This window comes from Danio rerio, chromosome 5 (assembly GCF_049306965.1).
Source record: "Danio rerio strain Tuebingen ecotype United States chromosome 5, GRCz12tu, whole genome shotgun sequence".
Lineage (NCBI taxonomy): Eukaryota > Metazoa > Chordata > Actinopteri > Cypriniformes > Danionidae > Danio > Danio rerio.
This window is the reverse complement of record NC_133180.1, coordinates 74,999,351-75,022,298: the sequence shown is the minus strand read 5'-3', so window position 1 is coordinate 75,022,298 and position 22,948 is coordinate 74,999,351. Positions and strand designations below refer to the sequence as shown.

At 35.9% G+C, this 22,948-nt stretch overlaps 1 protein-coding gene across 49 annotated transcripts in view; it reads left to right on the top strand.

Annotated features, from left to right (window-relative positions):
- Nucleotides 1-22,948, top strand: part of ank1a (ankyrin 1, erythrocytic a) — a 223,213-nt gene that overhangs the window by 111,946 nt on the left and 88,319 nt on the right. For 33 of the 49 annotated variants that reach the window (NM_001327890.1, XM_073950247.1, XM_073950219.1 and 30 more), the window contains 14 exon segments: nt 143-340; nt 1,708-1,806; nt 1,908-2,006; nt 4,984-5,082; nt 6,698-6,895; nt 9,255-9,353; nt 9,692-9,790; nt 10,519-10,716; nt 11,042-11,140; nt 12,614-12,712; nt 13,941-14,039; nt 14,125-14,217; nt 16,381-16,453; nt 16,579-16,599. In NM_001327890.1, coding sequence (NP_001314819.1) covers nt 143-340; nt 1,708-1,806; nt 1,908-2,006; nt 4,984-5,082; nt 6,698-6,895; nt 9,255-9,353; nt 9,692-9,790; nt 10,519-10,716; nt 11,042-11,140; nt 12,614-12,712; nt 13,941-14,039; nt 14,125-14,217; nt 16,381-16,453; nt 16,579-16,599 — 1,573 coding nt within the window. 49 annotated transcript variants of the gene reach the window in all.

Genomic DNA, 22,948 nt, shown 5'->3' with positions numbered 1-22,948 from the left:
AATATCAGAAAGTGCAAGCTAAAGAAACGTAAATAAAAAAAAAAAAAATCTGCATTGGACAAAACCCTGCTTAATTGGTGGGATTTTTACTAAAGCAAATGTCACTGGCAGCTCTAAATGTCCTCATATGTTCACTGCACAGAATGGCCTGTCGCCGATCCACATGGCAGCCCAGGGCGATCACTTGGACTGTATCCGACAGCTCTTACAGTACAACGCAGAGATCGATGACATCACTCTGGACCACCTGACACCTCTGCATGTGGCGGCTCACTGCGGGCATCACCGCGTGGCCAAGGTGCTCCTGGATAAAGGAGCCAAACCAAACACCCGCGCTCTGGTCAGTGCACTTCCACAAAGAAGACTCCACACAATTAATGCATGTGATTATATTTACCCTGGTGTTCTTACTGTCGAATGTATTGGTCTTTGTGCGAAATTTTTATTCTAAAATGTCATATTTCCCAAGTGCTGTTTAACGGAGATAGTATTTTTTTAAACATAAAATTTTTAATAACTAATTTCTAATTTATTTTGTCTTTGGCATGATGACAGTACGTAATATTTTACTGATTATTTCTCAAGATAGTAGTATTCAGCTTAAGGTTTAATTTAGGTTAATTTGATTAACTAGGCAGGTTTGGTTAATTAAATAAGTTATTAGATAACTGGTGTGTTCTGCAGGCAATTAAAAATATATGTTTTTTTTTTTAATATTGACCTTAAAATTGTTACAAAACTGATTTTATTCCAGTCAAACTAAAAGAAAGAAGACATTTCTCTTAAGCAAAAATATTATAGGAAATACTGTAAAACTTTTCTTGCTCTGTTAAACATCACTTTGTGAAATATTTAGCACAGGCTCATTGTGATTATTTCTGGAGAGCGCGAATTATGTAGCTAGAACTACATATGGCTTCAATTTATCTTTAAAACAAACACAACACGGCTGTTTGACGTCACCACCGGCTTCTGTTTCATTTTGCGCTACCAGCTGACTGCTTACCTCTGCATGGACAGCTTTTCCGCGGTTACCAGTTTGCCTATTGGCTCGCCTCGAACACCGGAAGACTTGAGACGCAGAGTGGAGTTGACCACGCCCACGGGGTTCGAGCCCAGCAAAGAATGATTCCAAAAAGCAGTTAAGACAAAAACAAACGCAAAAAATAAAATAAACAAGTAAATAAGAGGGTGAGACCGTGGTAAAATCTGAAAACATGGTAAAAATCAGGCAAGGGCTTTTATTTTTCTGGATTGCTTTTGAAAACACTATTGGTTGAGTTTAGGAAAGATGGTGGGCGGGGGGGGATCGATACTTTAAAAAACACTATTGGTTGGGTTTAGGGAAGCGGAGGGTATCGGTCAGTCAGTCAGTCGACAGCGGTCTCGGGTGGATTTACACAAGAAGAGCAGGTACGAATGGCGGGAGAAACTCGCAGGAGAAATTTGAGAGCTGAAAAAGCATACACAGCTGCCTCTGGTGGATTCGCAAAAACAAAAACTACAAAAAACATATCTCCTGTGCCATATTTCACGCTATTCAGAAATGTATACAGGGGTACGTATCCATGATGAGCCTGGATTGGAAATAATATATATAATATATACAATATATAATAAAAGAGAGAATAAAAAAATTTGCAGGAGGGCTAATAAATTAGATTTTTACTCTACATGTAAATATTTGCCCACTCATTATGTACCTAGAATGGATTCACGCCGCTCCACATTGCCTGTAAGAAGAACCACATGCGTGTAATGGACCTGCTATTAAAGCATTCTGCATCCCTGGAAGCTGTAACCGAGGTGGGCCAAACAATAATTCATTTAACATTCATTTACCAAAATAAAGTTTTCCAGTGATACATTGAAAGGTCTTACCTGAGTCATTGCTTGGTGTCCAACAGTCAGGCTTGACCCCGCTGCATGTGTCCTCCTTCATGGGTCATCTGAATATAGTCAAGATACTGATGCAAAAAGGAGCTTCGCCGAACGCCTCAAATGTGGTGAGTTGAATATATCAGCACTCAGCAGGTCAAGCTACACACTGAAGTAAGGCAAAATGAGGAGCATGGAAATACACTTTTTTATTAATAATGTTTTGCTAGTTTCAGCCTGGTGCAGGTATCATTTTCACATCCTGCATCATGTTGTTTAAACAGCATACGCTTCTGTGCTTATTGTGTGCTCTGATCTGAAAAGAATGTGTGTTAAGGTACATTGTTGTTGCATTGCTATTTTGATGCAACTGAAATGGACCACACTATTGACCAACAAAGAGCGGGTCTGAAGTCAATGGCGCAGTTTTCTTAGTTATTCAAAGAGCTTGTTAGTGGCAGGTGGGTCTACAATGTGCATTTACATTGCTTATTACACACACAGGGATGTGCAGTAGCAGACAGATATTTTTAAATAGTTAAATAGTTTTAGGGCAAAGCAGTGGCGCAGTAGGTAGTGCTGTTGCCTCACAGCAAGAAGGTTGCTGGGTTGCTGGTTCGATCCTCGACTCAGTTGGCATTTCTGTGTGGAGTTTGCATGTTCTCCCTGCGTTCGCGTGGGTTTCCTCCAGGTGCTCCGGTTTCCCCCACAGTCCAAAGACATGCAGTACAGGTGAATTGGGTAGGCTAAATTGTCCGTAGTGTATGAGTGTGTGTGTGTGTGTGAGTGTTTGTGGATGTTTCCCAGAGATGGGTTGCAGCTAGAAGGGCATCCGCTGCGTAAAAACGTGGTGGATAAGTTGGTGGTTCATTCCGCTGTGGCGATCCCGGATTAATAAAGGGACTAAGCCGACAAGAAAATGAATGAATGAAAAAATAGTTTTAAAGGGGACCTACAGTATTCTGCCCCTTTTTGCAAGATGTCAAATAGTTTCCCTAGAGTGTGTATGTGAAGTTTCAGCTCAAAATACCACACAAATAATGTTTTAAAATTCTTTGAAACTGCCCCTTTTAGGCTTTTTTCCTAAATGTGTGGTTTTGGTGACTGTCGCTTTAAATTTAAATCAGATTGTGTTCTTTTCAAGAAAGGGCGGAGCTGCGAATGCCGAAGTGTCAGCATAGTAGCTGATTCAAAAACAAGATGAATGCCCTATGCTAATGAGGAAGAGATTGTCACCAGTGGGCGGGGCTTTCCCCATCTGATGAAACCTACAAAAGGGAGAATGTCAATCATAGTGTATCTGCAGACATGATTATAGTGTGATTATAAAAAAAATAAAATTAATACATTTTTACCGTTAGGAGCTGCTTATATTCACAGACTGTTGCTACACAATTGTGTTTTAAACACAGCATTAAAGTTTTTGCATATTAGGTCCTCATTAAAACGTGAACGACTGTTATTGTCTGCATCAGGGCTATTCAATTGGCGGCCCGCGGGCTGAACCCGGCCCCCGAGGTAATTTGTTCTGGCCCTTTAAATAGTGTGACCAAGACATAAAAATAAATTTAGTTCAATTGAAAAACGACTGCTATAGCTATGAAGTGACGTGCGTCTGTTCAATTCAGTTTGAGTTGCAGAGGCTGCGCTGAGTGCGAGTCACCATTAGCGAGTGGTGCGGACATCCGAATACATTTGGATACGTTTGGTAGAAAATGCCTTTTGTACAATGCACTGTAATCATTAATAAGGATGCAATGATTAGCTGATTTCACTATTAACTGTGCTTTAATTCATCACAGTTAATTAATCGTAAAGGCTTCTCTAAGCCGCATTTCTGTTGCACGGAAAAGTTTTGACAAGTTGCCAACTGTGCGCTAGTTTAAAGTTCCAAGTATGTACACCGAGGCTACTACGCACACCGGATTAACTATAGCAGCGGCCGTTCCCATATCACGTCTTTTCCGCTTGCAAGTTTGTTATTTCTAATGTAAGAATGACGCAGTAGAAAACATCTCACGGTGAGAGTTGTGCGTGCCTTTCAGTGCAATGTAAACAAAATATATGTTAGACGAATTATTATAAAAATGATTATATACGCATGAACCCAGATGATAACAACAGTTAATCTAAATAGCTACTTCCCTATTATAAAGCTTGTTGTTCTAAATTACATTAGACGTGATAACCGTGAAACCAGGATTATTCTTCAGACTATATCGTACAACCAAAATCTATAATGTTGCATCACTAATTGCTATGCAGTTCAAAACATCACATATGAATGTGTCTGAATGTAGAAGAAGCCTACTTTAGCAATGCACTGCTTTTGTTGTGCGGAATAATACATTTTGAATGTTTGTAAACAAAAACAAAAAGTCAATTGGACAATAGAGTTGTTTTAAAATACAATATATTCACATTTCAATTTAGAAAATACATTAAAATGCATATGGGCTCTTATATGTAGTTGTGTCTTCACTGATATAGCAAGTCATATCTCTCCGGCCCTTCGTTTGGAATGCTTTTCATAAATGCCAAACCAATTGAATAGCCCTGGTCTACGTAAATATAAAAAACACTTCACACTTCAGTTCAAGAGGCTTTAGTGAATTTTGCTCATTCTGTAGATGATCTGGTGGCAACCACAACTCACTCTTAAAGGAAATGAGTGATGAGATTGGTTTAATGCTCATTACACTGAAAAGACACCCATAACTCATTAAGAGAATAAGAACAACCTTTTTAGACTATGCGCTGGGTGCACAGACAGTTTTTCCCATGCTTAAAATAGCGGACATGCCATAAGTGCACCTGCGCCATGTTTAGATCAGGGGTGGGCAAACTCGGTCACGGAGGGCCGGTATCCTGCACAGTTTAGCTCCAACTCTAATCAAACACATCTGCTTATGGATTTCTAGTGATCTCAAAGACACTAATCAGCATGTTCAGAGGTGTTTGATTAGTGTTGGTGCTAAAGTCAGCAGTACACCAGCCCTCCAGGACCGAGTTTGCCCACCCCTGGCTTAGATCGTTAAATACCACCCAGGGTGTTTTGATGTAATATTCTGTGATCCTTTTACCTGCATGTTTGTGTGTTTGTAGAAAGTGGAAACCCCTCTGCATATGGCATCTCGAGCTGGACACTGTGAAGTTGCTGAATTCCTATTGCAAAATGCAGCTCCAGTTGATGCCAAAGCCAAGGTATAACACATTAGTCACACTTTATTTTAAGGTACAATCTTGCTAGGATTAATCCATAAACTAGACTTCTAAAGTTCATGGTTAGTCGCATGTAATTATGCATAATTAATTTTAATTACTATAGTAAGCACATGAAACAAGGACACCTGAAAATTAAGTGTTAAAATTAAATTTAGAAGGAATCTTCTCCGCTTTTGAGAACTCTATAAATTTCCCTAAAGGTTAACAGTTCTTCATGGACCTGCCAATGTCAGTAAAGTGCTGTTATTTTTTAACAGTGTATATGAATATTCTTCATTAAATCCTAAATTCATAATTTACCAACCCGCATTTGAATTTTAATTGATAAATGTACCTGTAATAAATGTTCATATTTTAAGTAAATATATTTTATATTTATTTATTATTTTAATAAAATATATTTCTTTCAGGGTAGTATTTTATTTATTTATATATATATATATACAACCGAAGGGGAAATTATTAACCCTCCTGAAATAGGAAAATATAATTCAATAAAAAATCTCCTAAGGGTTGCTTAACTAAAACTATTTGCAATTCTGTGCGTTTTTTAAACATTTATTTAGAAGGTGTGGGGTATGTGGAGCATACAAATCCTTTATTTTATTTTTATTAAAGATACTCAAGTTTAATGACTTGGTTAAATTTAAAACAGCACGGTTTATGCTTAAAGCTAGGAATAAATCCCATCCAAAATGCATACAAAAGGTTTTTGAAGAAAGACAAGGGGGATATATAAAAGAACTACATTTTAGGAGGTTAAAAACAAGGACAACTTTTAAAAGTTTGTGGATGTCTGTCTGTCGTGTGAAATTATGGAACTGTCTAAATCAGACTTTCAAACAATGTCAACATAATAATCAGTTTAAAAAGTTGTATAAATATCTATTATTAAAGAAATATAATGATGAAGATGATTGAAAAAGGATAAAAGGAGAAAGGTGATGAAACTTTATTTAATGGCTATTTGCAGTACTATGTTTTTTTTTTTCTTTGGGTCTATGTTACAAAATGTAAAGGTACAAATGGATTTAAACATGTAATATGTCAAAGACGCCAAAAGGATCAAATATGTCTCATGTAAAAAAAAAGAGATGAGTAAAAGATGAAATAAGTTTGAGTAATAGATGAATGAAGTATGTGGTAATGGGGTGGGAAAATAATAAGCTTGTGCTACATCCCACTCCATTTTTAAACATGTTGAAATTTATTTATTTTTGCTAATAATATATTATATATGATATTTTTGATCGAAAATAAATAAATCAAATCAAATAAAAAACAAGGAATTTTTTTTTACAGTATTTCCTATAGTATTTTTTCTTCTGAAGAAAGTTTTAATTGTTTTATTTCAGCTACAATAAAAGCAGTTTTAAATTTTCAATATTGTTAACCCCCTTAAGCAATATTTTCTTTTCGAATGTCTCTAGTACAAACTATTATGATTAGAAATGTGTTGAAAAAATCATCTTTTTACAAAAAAAAAAAAAAAAAATTAGGGAAAGAAATATACAGGGGTGCTAATAATTTGGATTTCAACTGTATATAAACTTTTTTTCCAATGACTGATCTCTTCCTTCACCTCCTGCATCAGGATGACCAGACGCCGCTACACTGTGCCTCCCGCATGGGCCACAACGAGATGGTAAAGTTGCTTCTGGAGCACAAGGCCAACTCAAACTCCACCACCACAGCAGGACACACACCGCTGCACATCGCGGCCCGCGAGGGACACACACAAACTGCCAGCATCCTCCTGGACATGAACGCCCAGCTCACCAAAATGACCAAGGTACTGTTCATATGCTTGTAATCAATAATTTAACATATTATGATAATGAACATGTACAAAAAGGATGTATACACTCACCAGCCACTTTATTAGGTACACCTGTCCAACTGCTCGTTAACGCACAGTTTTAATCAGCCAATCACATGGCAGCAACTCAATACATTTAGGCATGTAGACATGGTCAAGACGGTCTGCTGCAGTTCAAAGCGAGCATCAGAATGGGGAAGAAAGGGGATTTTAGTGACTTTGAACGTGGCATGGTTGTTAGTGCCAGACGGGCTGGTCTGAGTATTTCAGAAACTGCTGATCTACTGACCTTTTCACGCACAACCATCTCTAGGGTTTACACAATAAGAGAAAATATCCAGCGAGAGGCACTTCTGTGGGCGGAAATGCCTTGTTGAATCCAGAGGTCAGAGGAGAATGGCCAGACTGGTTCCAGCTGACAGAAAGGCAACAGTAGCTCAAATAAACACTCGTTACAACCGAGGTCTGCAGAAGAGCATCTCTGAACACACAACACGTCCAACCTTGAGGCGGATGGGCTACAGCAGCAGAAGACAACACCAGGTGCCGCTCCTGTCAGCTAAGAACAGGAAACTGAGGCTACAATTCACACAGGCTCACCAAATCTGGACAATAGAAGATTGGAGAAATGTTGCCTGGTCTGATGAGTCTCCATTTCTGCTGCCACATTCGAATGGTCGGGTCAGAATTTAGTGTCAACAACATGAAAGTATGGATTCATCCTGTCTTGTATCAACAGTTCAGGCTGGTGGTGGTGGTGTAATGGTGTGAGGATATTTTCTTGGCACACTTTGGGCCCATTAGTACCAATTGAGCATCGTCTCAACACCACAGCCTACCTGAGTATTGTTGCTGACCATGTCCATCCCTTTATGAGCACAGTGTCCTCATCTTCTGATGGCTACTTCCAGCAGGATAACCCACCATGTCATAAAGCGTGAATCATCTCAGACTGATTTCTTGACCATGACAATGAGTTCACTGTACTCAAATGGCCTCCACAGTCACCAGAGCTCAATCCAATAGAGCACCTTTGGGATGTGGTGGAATGGGAGATTCGCATCATGGATGAATTAATATATTATACACATAAGTACACACATATCATACCACATATAAATATGATTAAAAATACTTTTTTTTTTCTTAAACCTTTTGAGTATGCACAAAATTAAACATTCAATCTTAACATATAACTTAAAGGTTGTCTTTATTTGTGAATTATAATTATTTTACTAATCAATGTTGAGCAAATGTGGTTTTGTTGTGTTGGTTTTGCCAAAATAGATGGAATAACAAAATATCATACACATATGCATATACCATACCAGGGGTGGCCAACCCTGTTCCTGGAGAGCCAACGTCCTGCCGATTTCAGTTGCAACCCATATCAAACACACCTGCCTGTCATTATCACGTGGTGTTCAGGTCCTAATTAATTGGTTCAGGTGTGTTTGATATGGGTAGCAACTGAAATCTGCAGGAAGGTGGCTCTCCAGGAACAGGGTTGGCCACCCCTGTACTATACCTAATAATATTAAATTAACCACAACAAAAAATAAATCAAACATATTTTTTGAATGATGAATAACTCCATAATCATGTAAATGTTAAACTATAAACAATTATCTTGTGGTTAGAAAAAAAAGAAGCCAGCCATCTGTTTTTGTAATCAAAAGTCTATTTGATTCAAAGAAATTGAGGGTAGCAAGTTTTTTTTGTACCAGTATGTTTAGTTACACTGCAAAAAATGCTTTTCTTGCTTAGATTTTTTTTGTCTTGTTTCTTTTCTAAATATCTAAAATTTCTTATTTCAAGCAGCATTTTCTAGACAAGCAAAACATATAGTCTTGTTTTGAGAAATAATATGCCAATATTAAGTGAGTTTTTCCTTAAAACGAGCAAAATAATCTGCCAATGGGGTAAGCAACATAATCTTACATAAAAAAAAAAATAAATAAAAAAAACAAGATTATTTTGCTTACCTCATTGGCAGATTATTATTTTGCTTGTTTTAAGGAAAAACTCACTTTATATTGGCATATTATTTCTTTAAACAAGACAATATGTTTTGCTTGTCTTGAAAATTCTTCTTGATTTAAGAATTTTTAGATATTTGGACCAGAAACAAGACCAAAAATCTAAGAAAGAAAATCATTTTTTGCTGTGTATTAAAGTAAACTTTTTTCCAGCTTGGGTCAATATTATGGTAATGCCGTATGTCATGATAAAAGCTTGACCAATTAACCACAACTAGAAAAATTAACTACTGTATTACAGTAGTTCTGCTTGTGTACTGACAGTCTCTTTCTCTGTCTTGGGTGTCCTGCAGAAAGGCTTCACTCCTCTTCATGTTGCAGCCAAATACGGAAAGGTGGACGTGGCAGTTCTGCTTCTGGAGAGGGGAGCAAATCCAAACGCTGCCGGAAAAGTATGATTCAGATTTAATAATAACGAGTGTGAACTGAATGCAATGTCACTTCAGTGCATGCTTTTTTTTTAGCTTAGCTTAAGTTTAGTTTCTGAATTTGTCACCCACTTATAGAATATAATATACTTTACATATGCGTTAGTACATTGCTTATCAGCAAAATACCTGTACTTTTAAAAAAAATGCAACAGAATATTGTTAAAACAGGTTATTAAAACAGTTTTTAATTAGTTTTTAAGTATAATTATTAAAGATTTTTAATCAGGATTCTTGTATTTTCATCTGTGATGTATTATTATTATTATTGGCAGTGATTTACGATGAATTCTCCTCTGCAGGTTGGACTCACGCCGCTGCATGTGGCCGTCCATCATAACAATCTAGATGTGGTCAATCTTTTACTCAGCAAAGGAGGATCACCACACAGCGCCGCTCGGGTATGATGCTATTGTCACCCTGACTCACTCAGTCACTCTTTTTGCCACAGTGGAACGAACCGCCAATTACTCTTGCAATCGTTTTAGGAAACATGGTATTATTCACACACTACAGCCAATATAGTTAATCCAATTCCACTATATAATTCATTCATTAATTTTTGTTTCAGCTTAGTCCCTGAATTATTAGGGGTCGCCACAGCAGAATGAACCGCCAATCACTTTTACATAGTATGGCAGCAAAGTTCCCTGAGGAAGCAGTGGCGCAGTAGGTAGCGCTGTTGCCTCACAGCAAGAAGGTCGCTGGGTCGCTGGTTCGAATCTCGGCTCAGTTGGCGTTTCTGTGTGGAGTTTGCATGTTCTCCTTGCGTTCGCATGGGTTTCCTCCGGGAGCTACGGTTTCCCCCACAGTCCAAAGACATGCGGTACAGGTGAATTGGGTAGGCTAAATTGTCCGTAGTGTATGTATGTGTGTGTGAATGTGTGTATGTTTCCCAGAGATGGGTTGCGGCTGAAAGGGCATCCGCTGCGTAAAAACGTGCTGGATAAGTTGGCAGTTCATTCCACTGTGGCGACCCCGGATAAATAAAGGGACTAAGCCGACAAGAAAATGAATGAATGAAAAAATATGTGTTTGAGTGAGATGCTAATGGTCTAATCCGATTCAATGACCTATGCTAAGCTAAGCTAAAACTGCTCGCGCAAATATTTGTTTTCCCTCTTGGCAGAATGGCTATACTCCGCTCCACATTGCTTCCAAACAGAACCAGGCGGAGGTGGCGAGCAGTTTACTGCAGCACGGGGCGTCTGCCAATGCTGAGTCTCTGCAAGGGGTCACACCTTTACACCTCGCCTCTCAAGAGGGTCAACCTGACATGGTGTTACTGCTCATCTCCAAGCAGGCCAATGTAAACCTAGGCAATAAGGTGAGCTCAGTATTTCTCTCTTTTTTAAAAATAAAAAGCAAGCTCTCCCCAATTCCAAACCCAATCTCAATTGGCTTTGTGAACCAGCCAAAACAAAGTTGAACTTGAAATACAGTAAATAGCAGTGTCTGCATGGCAGAAAAAATGATAATCCGCATGAAAATCAATACTAGTATTTTATAGTTGTATTTTTAACCATACAATAGCAATTAAGTGTATTATAATATATAAAAAGTTTAAAAAAGTGTTACCAGTATTGCTAAATACAGTAGAAATTTGTTGTAAGCCTATTAAGATATGTACTGAATGTGTCCTCTCTCCTCAGAGCGGTCTGACTCCTCTTCATCTTGTGGCTCAGGAAGGGCATGTTGGGATTGCTGATATACTAGTGAAACATGGAGCATCTGTTTATGCTGCCACACGGGTAAAAACTCTCCTCTTTTACTATGCAATGGACTTTTTTTATAGCGCATGAATAGAATGTTTAAACTGATGGTAAATAAAGCCATCAGTTCACTTTTAAGCACTTTAAACAGTTCTGTCATCTAGGAGATTAACAACCACATTTAACAACTGAATTCAGAAAAATATTCAGAAAAAATTACAGCTAGAGACAAATCTATTGATTTAAAAAAGTCAGATATATAAAAAAACCTTTCAATTCAACATGATTGTTTGCATGTAAAGTAAAAGCTTGTTTTGATATGATATATGAGCGTGTACCATATATATACTACATATACAGTTGAAGTCAGAATTATAAGCCCCGCTGAATTATTAGCCCCGTTTATTTTTTTCCCCGTTTTCTGTTTAAAAGAGAGCAGATTTTTTTCAACACATTTCTAATCATAATAATTTTAATAACTCATCTCTAATAACTGATTTATTTTATCTTTGCCATGATGATAGTAAATAATATTTTACTAAATATTTTTCAAAACACTTCTATACAGCTTAAAGTGACATTTAAAGGCTTAACTAGGTTAATTAGGTTAACTAGTGTTAATTTCCCAAAACCATCGTTAGCCAACTAAAGTCGCAAGTTCCGTCGATACGAACATAAATTGTTGATTTGCCATTTCCTAAATCTGTCGCTGGAACGAACATTCGCAAACTGCGTCGCAAATTTGAGCACTCGCAACTACAACTCTGGAGCTGTAGTTAGAATTATAGTTCCTGGCTGTGTTCTTTTCCCACTTATCCCCCCTATGCCCTATTCATTTAGAACATTCTAACATTCAAAGTTGGAATTATTAAAAGTAAAAAAGCATTAAGATCATCTCTCTTAAGTGTAATTTGTTTTCTAACTATTTGTACAGTTCAGTTTTGGCGATCTTTATGTTTACAATTGTGCTCCCTTCGCACAATTGTGTGCTCGTGTGATCACAATTATTTTAGTTCTCGATTTTTAAGATCACATTTGCACACATATTGGGCCATCCTTATAGCCTGTTGTCGAACCCTGCTTTTAGAAAAACTACAATTAAAAAAAATTATTTTCAATCAGTTGAAGTGGCTAGAGGAGGTGTCTGTCTGTTTGGCGGGTGTTAATGTAAAGCCCTGTATTTATATATATATATATATATATATATATATATATATATATATATATATATATATATATATATATATATATATATATATATATATATATATATATAAATATATTTATATTTTTATTTTATATATATATATATATATATATATATATATATATATATATATATATATATATATATATATATATATATATACTACAGTGAAATGTTGATCAGAGGAAAGTTGCCTGGAAAAAAAATAGTCAAAACAATTGTTTCACTTGAATCTGTGCATAGTACTTTACTTTATACTTGACAATAATGAATGATTATGAGTATCACTGTTGATTTCTCTTCAGATGGGTTACACTCCGCTTCACGTGGCTTGTCATTATGGGAATATCAAGATGGTGAAGTTTCTCTTACAGCAACAGGCCAACGTAAACTGCAAGACCAGGGTAAACAAACACTGCTTTTGATTTAGTCACTTGGTTTTCAATGTCAGACCTTTATCTTCGTCTCAGTTGAGTTTGCTTGGATTGCTTTTTTCATGAGAAAAGATTACATTTGTGAATTAGACAATTGATGATATTCATACCTAGGTTAGTAAACCCCTGTGTGCAGTTCAGGTTGTTTTCATCTACTCTGAGGTGATGTTGAGGCTTAATCTACCCACAGTTTCTCGGTGTTTCAGCAAACGGAATGATTTTTGCTGATGTGAACTGCTTTGAAGTAGAAACAAAAGTCAGCAATACACTTTATAAAGCAAATTGACTACCCTTTCGTTATGTTGGGGGCTGTTCTTGCCCCATTGACTTCCATTATAATCACATTTTTTGATTGCAATGCCATGACACCAAATAATCATGCATACTTGATTGTTGGTGGTTTACCCTGTTAGGAAGGAGTAAAATTGGTAATTTTTACTGTTTATCTCAGTTACAGTGCAAAAAAGCTTAGTTTATATGGAGTTTCAAGAAATACAAAATATCTGCAAAGGGACAAAGCATAGTCAGTTCTGCATATCAGTAATGTGGAGCAGCAGCAGCTCATTTGCATGTAAACACACACACACACACACACACACACACACACACACACACACACACACACACACACACACACAAATAAATAGCTTTTACTCAAAAAGAGGCATGGTGTAGCATGGTGTAATTAGAATGAATATCAAATTGATTGAATATTAAGTCACGTGTATGGCCATACATGATAAAGGTGCTATATAAATACACATTACATTATATACACAATATATTTTATTAATAGTGCTCAAATACATGTACAATTTACATATTTTGGTATGTTTGATTGTGTACATGTGCTGATTTGACCCCTTGTCCTTTGTTAAAGATGGTTTGCTCTATATTTATTGGACTATTTTAAGTAAGGTTACGAGTTACCAAAGTAAAAAATGGAAAGAAAACTCAGTCATTATTGTTATAATGCATGAGAATTTAGTAAACATCTTTAATTAGAATGAAACCGGAGTCCATTTATTGCTCGACTGATTTCCTGAAAATTCTTATCGTACATAACATATGTGCTACAACATGTATACAGTATTTTGAGGCCCACAGAGATCTTTCATAAGTCATCTTGTTAAAAGCAAGACCCTTATAGAGATCTCAAGCATGATTTTTCTTGCTCTCTTCATCCTCTTTTTGTTAGATGAGCTACACGCCGCTACATCAGGCTGCTCAGCAGGGTCATACGGACATCGTGACGCTTCTGCTGAAACATGGAGCACAACCGAATGAAGTTACATCTGTAAGAGCCATGCCAATACTAAACGATCACCATCATTGCTTTTAAAAATATGCTGGATGTTTGACATGGTAATGTTTTTCTATAGAATGGCACCTCTGCTCTTGCCATCGCCAAGCGGCTTGGATATATTTCAGTCATCGATGTGCTCAAACTGGTCACTGAAGAGACGGTCACTATGGTGAGGAAAAATTGACACAAAATTTATATATTTACGTACAAACTGAACGTAATGCTTTCAGATTCTTAAATGCATGCTACACCCTAAAAATATCCGTAAATTAGCAGTTTTCAGGGTTTTGTGATCCATCTTTTATTTATGAGACCTTGATTTTTCTTCTGACAACTTTTAAGTTGAACTTTTATTAACATTTTTATAAGTTTGCCGTGCTATATTGTCTGGGTTGGTGTTGTATATTACACTACAAAAACCTTGTAACAAGCTTCCAGTCCATTTTCTGTCATTTTACAGATTTATTTCTCTCTATATTAAAGGATTTTAATGAAGGTTTATTAAATCACAAATATTAAGTACATTAAATATTACATCTATACAGAGATGGCAAAAGTACACATCCTTTACTCAAGTAGAAGTACAGGTACTCACGTTTAAAACGACTCTGGTGAAAGTTGAAGTACTGACTACACTTTTGTACTCAAGTTAAAGTAAAGAAGTACAGCCTGAAATAAGTACTTAAGTAAAAAGTATTATTTACTACAACCTGTTTTAGTTTTCGGTGGTAACTACACAAGCATGATGTATACATCTATACAAAATTATGTGCATTTCTAATATTTTTCCAACATTTTTTTGCCAATTTTCAGCCGCAAACTAGCCAACCAGCATCACTCTACAATATTGTACAGCAACACTGCTGTAAAAGTTGCCATGTCGTCACCTGGACACAAAACTTTACGGCTTTTAAAAACAACAGCTGCAGTACTCAGTCGTATATATTCTAAAGGTTAATTCTTCTGCCTATAGTGTATTAATAATTAATAAATGTCTTAAATTTAACACTTAATTTTGTCCAAAATATATTTATTTTTTCTTTTGATTGAATACAAAGACATGTTTACATTGTTTTATTTGTTTTCAGAGTAATGTGTATATTTTATTTAACAGATAAAGTTATTAATGCTGTTGATACATTTTTGAATCATCTTTTTTCACATAATAAATTCCTGATTCTTTGCATTATATTTTTTACTCATAAATCCTCCAATAACTTTTAATGTTGTAAAATGTTTTTATTACAATCAATTTATTTGAAGACTACAGTGTATATAATATACATGTTAAAACTATAAAACAGTATAAATTATGTATTAGGAAAAATTAACTTTTTGGAAACAAAGGAAATAAACCGCATTGCATAGCGTGTCCATAGGTATTTAATTGCTTTAGGACTAACTGTAGTACAAACATTGACAAAAAAAGCACATACTTGATAGGTTTTTCTGCAGTGTTAGATTGAAAGATCAGAGATGTAAAGTTCACCATGGTCATAAGTGGACAAAAGACTTTAACTCTATTTAAATGCCAGATTTGAACAGGAATGCATCTTACTTGTGATCCGATCGACTTATTCGTTTTACCTGTGATCCAATCAACCAAAACGCTTCTTATTACCCGGTATAAACATGACAATAAATATGACATCAGTCATGTTTACATCGCGGACTCCCCCTGTCCCATCCACGTTAGCTGTTCTCATGGTAAACAAGCTTACGGTGTGTGATCAGGGGTCGAAAACGCTGCACACTGCAGCATGGAGGCGCCCAATGACAGAATAGATTGAGTGAAGCAAAAAAAGCATTAAAATTGCTCAATGACAAAAAATAATATAGTTCGCGCCATAAAACACATTAAAACAAAAGTAACGAGCCCGATTTAAAAATGTAAGAAGTAGAAAGTATAGATATTTGTGTAAAAATGTAAAAAGTAAAAGTAAAAAAAGTTGCCGAAAAAAGAAATAGTGGAGTAAAGCACTGATACCAGAAAAATCAACCAACAAAGTACAGTAACGAAGTATTTGTATTTATATTCCCCAAATATATAAACAATAAATTATTATTTACTTCCAAGTCATTCAATGTTTTTAAGTAGTTTAATAGGTTTTTATAAAAATAAATACAAATATTTAAGCATCTAATCTATGCAAACAGGTCTAAATAAAGGTAATTTGTTTGTTTTTTTAAAAAGAGTCTAAAATCCCTATTTAGGCTATTTCCAAACAACACCAGCCAACAAACAATATATTAAAGCATTCAATACAATAGGTATTCCTACTGTAAAATATCACTGATATAAAAAAAAACAATTTTTATTTATTTATTTCAGACCACCACTGAAAAACATCGCATGAGTTTCCCTGAAACGGTTGATGAGATCCTGGATGTGTCTGAAGATGAAGGTAAAAACAACTCTATTCACCATCACAATCTGTTTTTGAGTTATTAGCATTTACTTATTTGAATACAAGACAATGATCGGGCATTTAAAGAGCATCCTGAAGTAGATTCCTCTTGGTTTTTCTAGGAATTGCACAGCTAACATTAGGTATGAACTTCCCTCTTTCTTCTGTGTGCGGTGGTCATTGTCAGTGACTTCATTTCAAACACACACACACATACACACACACAAACACACACATTGTCATTGTCTGGTGCACTTATGATGAATTACGATGGATGTGACATTAGCATGTGTGCGATGATAAGCCTGCTTTTATTCCTCAAGGTTGCTAACTGTGGCAGATTGCTTACAGTAACTATTCCTGAATCCTCTCCCACTAACCTGCTTCATCTCCTTTTTCATTTTTGTACTGAAGCAGAACAGATTTTCTTGAATTTAGTTCAGTAGAACTTGTGGAAAAGCAGCTGTGGTGTCAACATGAACTTGTGACTAAGATTTCAGTGTGCCAGAAACAAAAAGTGGTGTATCGATTGATCAATCAATCAATCAATCAATCAGTCAGTCAGTCAATCCGTCAGTCAGTCAGTCAGTCAGTCAGTCAGTCAGTCAGTCAGTCAGTCAGTCAGTCAGTCAATCCGTCAGTCAGACCAACCAATCAATTAATGAAATAATCAACATACAAATAAACCAATCAACTAATCAATCAACCATCAGTCCATCAGTAAATCAATCAATTAATCAATCAATCAACCTACCAACCAACCAATTAATCAACTAATTACTCAATCAACTATCAGTCAATGAACCAATCAGTCAATCAACCAATCAATCAGTTTATCAACCAAACAGCGAGTTAATCAGTCAATAAACCAACCAAGCAATTAATCAATCATTTAATCCGTAAATCAATTAACAAATATCAATAATCATTCAATCAATTACTAAATCATCAAATCAATTAATCAATTAGTCAATCAATCAACCAATCAGTCAACCAACCAATCAACCAGCTAATCAGTCAATAAACCAATCAACCAGCTAAGCAATCTACCAACTAATTAATCAATCAATCAATTATTCAATCAATCAATCAGTCTGTCAGTCAACCAACTAACTAATTAATCAACAAATTATTCAGTCAATAAATCCATTAATCAATTAACCAATCAACCAACCAACCAATCAACCAATCAATCAATCAACCAATCAATCAATCAATCAATCAATCAATCAATCAATCAATCAATCAATCAATCAATCAATCATTTAACCAATCAATCAATTGAAAAATCAACCAATCAATCAGCCAACTAATGAATCAATCAACCAACCAATCAATCAATTTATCAACAAGCCCACCAACCAGCTAATTAGTCAGTAAACCAATCAAACAACTAACCAACCAATCTACAAATTAATCAGTCAGTCAGTCAGTCAGTAAACCAATCAATTGATCAATCAAACAATCAATCAGCCAACTAATCAATTAACCAATCAATTAATTAATCGACCAACCAACATTTTAATCAGTCAATAAACCAGTCAATTAATCAATCAGTCAACCAATCAATTAATCAACCGATCAATTAATAAATCAGTCAACTAACCAGTCAATCAGTTAACCAAACAATCAACAAATAAACAACCAATTAATCAATCGGTCAACCAACCAAGCAGTCAGTGGGTCAACAAACCAATCAATCAACCAACCAACCAACTAGTCAATCAATCAATCAATCAATCAATCAATCAATCAATCTGAGAGCTAAAAGTAATTTGCAATACCACCCTAAAGTTTTAGTGAACAGATTCAAATTGAAACCAATTTAAAAATTATTATTATTATTATTATTATTATTATTATTATTATTATTATTATTATTATTATTATTATTATTATTATTATCTTACTTAAACACAGCATTACATTATTCGGCAAATTCATCAGACTTATGATTGGCAAAAAATAAAAATAAAAAAAATTAGCTGCCACACCACTTTTTGTACAGCCATTAATAAAGTCGTGTCATATGAAATCAGCCTCATAATGTGGACAGCAGTTTGTTTCAGCTCCTGGTGTAGTTACAGATATTAAAGGTGTGTGTTCTTTGTCCAAACTCTCACCTGGCTGCTGTGTGCAAACCAAATGCTAACATTTCATTTTCATTGTGCACTATATACTTTGCTACATTTATATTGCTAAACAGATACAGTTAAAGTCAGAATTATTCTCCCTCCTGTGGTTTTCTTTTTCAAATATTTCCCAAATGATGTTAAACAGACTCAGGAATTTTTTCACAGTATTTCCTATAATATTTTTTCTTCTGGAGAAAGTCTTATTTGTTTTATTTCGGCTAGAATAAAAAGCAGTTCTTAATTTTTTTAAACCCAATTTAAGGTCAATATTATTAGCTGCCTTGAGCAATATTTGTTTTGGATTGTCTACAGAACAAACCACTGATATACGAAGCCTTTAAATGCCACTTGAAGCTGAATACTAGTGTCTTAAACAAATATCTAGTCAAATACTATATGCTGTCATCCTGGCAAAAGTAAAAGAAATCAGTTATTAGAAATGAATTATTAAAACTATTAATAACTACAAGGGGGCTAATAATTCTGACTTCTGACTACATATTAGTATTTACAAGTAAGGGGAAGCTGCAGGCCCGGAGACCCAACTGCTCGCTCAGACCTGCGTTTTCAGACCGTTTTCTCAGACAGTGCCACCTGCTGTTGGGCCGGTTGAAGCGGCAGGTACGGAGACCCAACTGCTAGCAAGTAGCAACATCAGACACGCCAGTATAAGGTTATTGATTATTAAAGAGAATCCTGAAAAAATGAGAAGGTTTTATGGCATAAATCAATTTGGTGTAAAATATTACACTAACAAACAATTATTTCAGTGTTTGATTTGATCAAAATTGGTGCCCAAAGATGGAATTATTTTATGATATTTACAGCTTTTATTTTCGGTGTTATTGTACCATTCTGGGACACTTTTCTAGCAATGTTTTCTGGCAAAAAAAAAAACGTTAACGTAAAAATGTTAAAATAAAATGTTTAATATATTACACAATTATCATTTGAAAGATATTTTAGTGCTGTAGGTCTACAGTACATCTGCATTATCTATCTGAGAGTGCTACCAAAGACAGTAACAGTAACACAATAACAGTTTATCAATTATTAATAAGTTCTGTAATGATTACAAGTAAGTTTTTTTGGAAATATCTGCATTAGGGTTGGGAAGATAGACGATGCCATCGCCAATAGACAACACAATGCTGAGCCGGCATCGCGATCTATCGCCCCGCCCAGGGCTCCAGGCAGACAGCAGTGCACTTGGGAGAGTTTATAAGCATGTACCCCTGGATCGCGTCTCATTAAAGTTGTTAAACGTGATATTCAGACATCCCAAGAAGCTTTGGGAGTCTCTATTTATTTGCGGGACTCATTATGCAAACAGCAGGTGGCACTGTGAAGGTCTGGAAGTGCAGGTCTAGCCGTCTGAGTGTGCAGGTCTGAGCGTGCGGTTAGGTCTCCGGGCCTGCAGCTTCATAATGTTGGTATTTACAGGTATGACATTTAAATTTGAGCTTTTAAGTAGCCTGCTTAACCTTACTATTATTGAAAACAGGTTTGTTGATTAAGTGAAAAATGTCATTTTCTGCTCGACCAATTATAGTGTGATTTGTTTGCAAGAGCACGTCCCATGAGAAGGGCTCATAAAAGCACCTTAATAGACACAATTAAAATGAATGTTTTATCAAAACAAGCACAGTTTACCTATGACTGTGCATTTAGCTGTGTGAAATCACTAGAGGCGTGTGTGTTTGAAGGTCATGTCTCTGATTTGTAGTTAATAATATACAGTAAAAACACAAACACTTGTACAACTATCTTTATGGGGACTTCCCAGCCTGACATGAAGAAGCTACTGTGTCTTTTATTCAAAGTACACACACACATATGTATATAGGGGTCGTCACAGTGGCGCAGTGGGTAGCACGATCACCTCACAGCAAGAAGGTCGCTGGTTCGGCTGGGTCAGTTGGCATTTCTGTGTGGAGTTTGCATGTTCTCCCCGTGTTGGTGTGGGTTTACTCCGGGTGCTCCGGTTTCCCCCACAAGTCCAAAGACGTGGTATAGGTGAATTGGATAAGCTAAACTGTCCATAGTGTGTGTGTGTGTGTGTGTGTGTGTGTGTGTGTGTGTGTGTGTGTGTGTGTGTGTGTGTGTGTGTGTGTGTGTGTGTGTGTGTGTGTGTGTGAATGAGTGGGTATGATTGTTTCCAAGTGATGGGTTGCAGCTAGAAGGCCATCTGCAGTGTAGAACATATGCTGGATAAGTTGGCGATTCATTCCGCTGTGGAGACCACTGATGAATAAATGAACTAAGCCGAAAAGAAAATGTATGAATATATATATATATATATATATATATATATATATATATATATATATATATATATATATATATATATATATATATATATATATATATATTTATATATTGGCGTAAGTGAAAATACATGGTTTATCATTTATTTCTTATTCAATTTGCCTAAAAAATCAGCAATTTATTTTTACTTTTGATTAATATTAAATAATGTGAGGGAAGTTTTAACTTTAGCCTAAGCAAATTAAAGATTTTTTTTAATCCAAATCAAAATAAAAAAATTATAATAATTATAATTATTAAAAAATAATTAGTGTCTTAATAGTAAACAATATTTTTACTTTGCATAAATGTAGTTTTTTCTTGACCACAGTAAATATAATAATAAATTTTAAAGATTGACACAAATTATAATACTTTAAAGAAAAACTAAAAATTTTTGCTGTAACAAATTACAGTAATATTTTACAATATCATTTTTTTAAAGACATAATAATTTTTATACTGTACAGACTGTATATTCTCTACCCCAACCTAACCAGGAAAAAATCTGCATTTTATATTTTTGATGTCATTCTGATGTGATTTATGAGCCGTTTTTCTCATTGGGACCAAAAAAAAATCTACACAATTCAAAATTTACTGATATTGTTATACTTGTGGGGACATTTGGTCCCATAATGTAATCCTCACACACACACACACACACACACACACACACACACACACACACACACACACACACACACACACACACGCACGTGTTGCTGTATGTCCATCACAGATCTCTTCATTTTTTTGTATTCTCATTCACTTGCAATTCAGTATTGGGGAAGCTATTTGAAAAAGTAATTAGTTAATACTAATTACTTTTTTTTTACATTGGAATAAAACACACTGGAGCAGCAATCATCATCTAATCCAATCAATCATCCAATTTCAGTAAACCTTCCCTTTCAAAAAAGTATTTAGGGAGTACCATGGCACAAAAAATGGTTCAGTTGCCAGTGTACATATAATTATATCATGGAACTAATATAAGCACACACACACACACACACACACACACACACACACACACACACACACACACACACACATATATATATATATATATATATATATATATATATATATATATATATATATATATATATATATATATATATATATATATATATGTAAACATATACACTCACCGGCCACTTTATTAGGTACACCTTACTAGTACCGGTTGAACTCATTGTCATGTTCAAGAAACCAGTCTGAGATGATTCACGCTTTATGACATGGTGCGTTATCCTGCTGGAGCCATCAGAAGATGAGGACACTGTGCTCATAAAGGGATGGACATGGTCAGCAACAATACTCAGGTAGGCTGTGGTGTTGAGACGATGCTCGATTGGTACTAATGGGCCCAGAATGTGCCAAGAAAATCTTCCCCAACGCCATTACACCACCACCACCAGCCTGAACCATTGATACAAGGCAGGATGGATCCATGCATTCATGTTGTTGACGCTAAATTCTGACTCGACCATCCGAATGTCACAGCAGAAATCGAGACTCATCAGAGCAGGCAACGTTTCTCCAACCTTCTATTGTCCAGTTTTGGTGAGTCTGTGTGAATTGTAGCCTCAGTTTCCTGTTCTTAGCTGACAGGAGCGGCACCTGGTGTGGTCTTCTGCTGCTGTAGCCCATCCGCCTCAAGGTTGGACGTGTTGTGTGTTCAGAGATGCTCTTCTTCATTCCTCGGCTTGTAACGAGTGCTTATTTGAGTTACTGTTGCCTTTCTATTAGCTGGAACCCGTCTGGCCATTCTCCTCTGGCATCAACAAGGCGTTTGCGCCCACAGAACTGGCGCTCACTGGATATTTCCTCTTTTTCGGACCATTCTCTGTAAACCCTAGAGATGGTTGTGTCTGAAAATCTCAGTAGATCAGCAGTTTCTGAAATACTCGGGTCAGCCCGTCTTGTACCAACAACCATGCCACGTTTAAAGTCACTTAAATCACCTGTCTTCCCCATTCTGATGTTCGGTTTGAACTGCAGCAGATCGTCTTGACCATGTCTACACGCCTAAATGCATTGA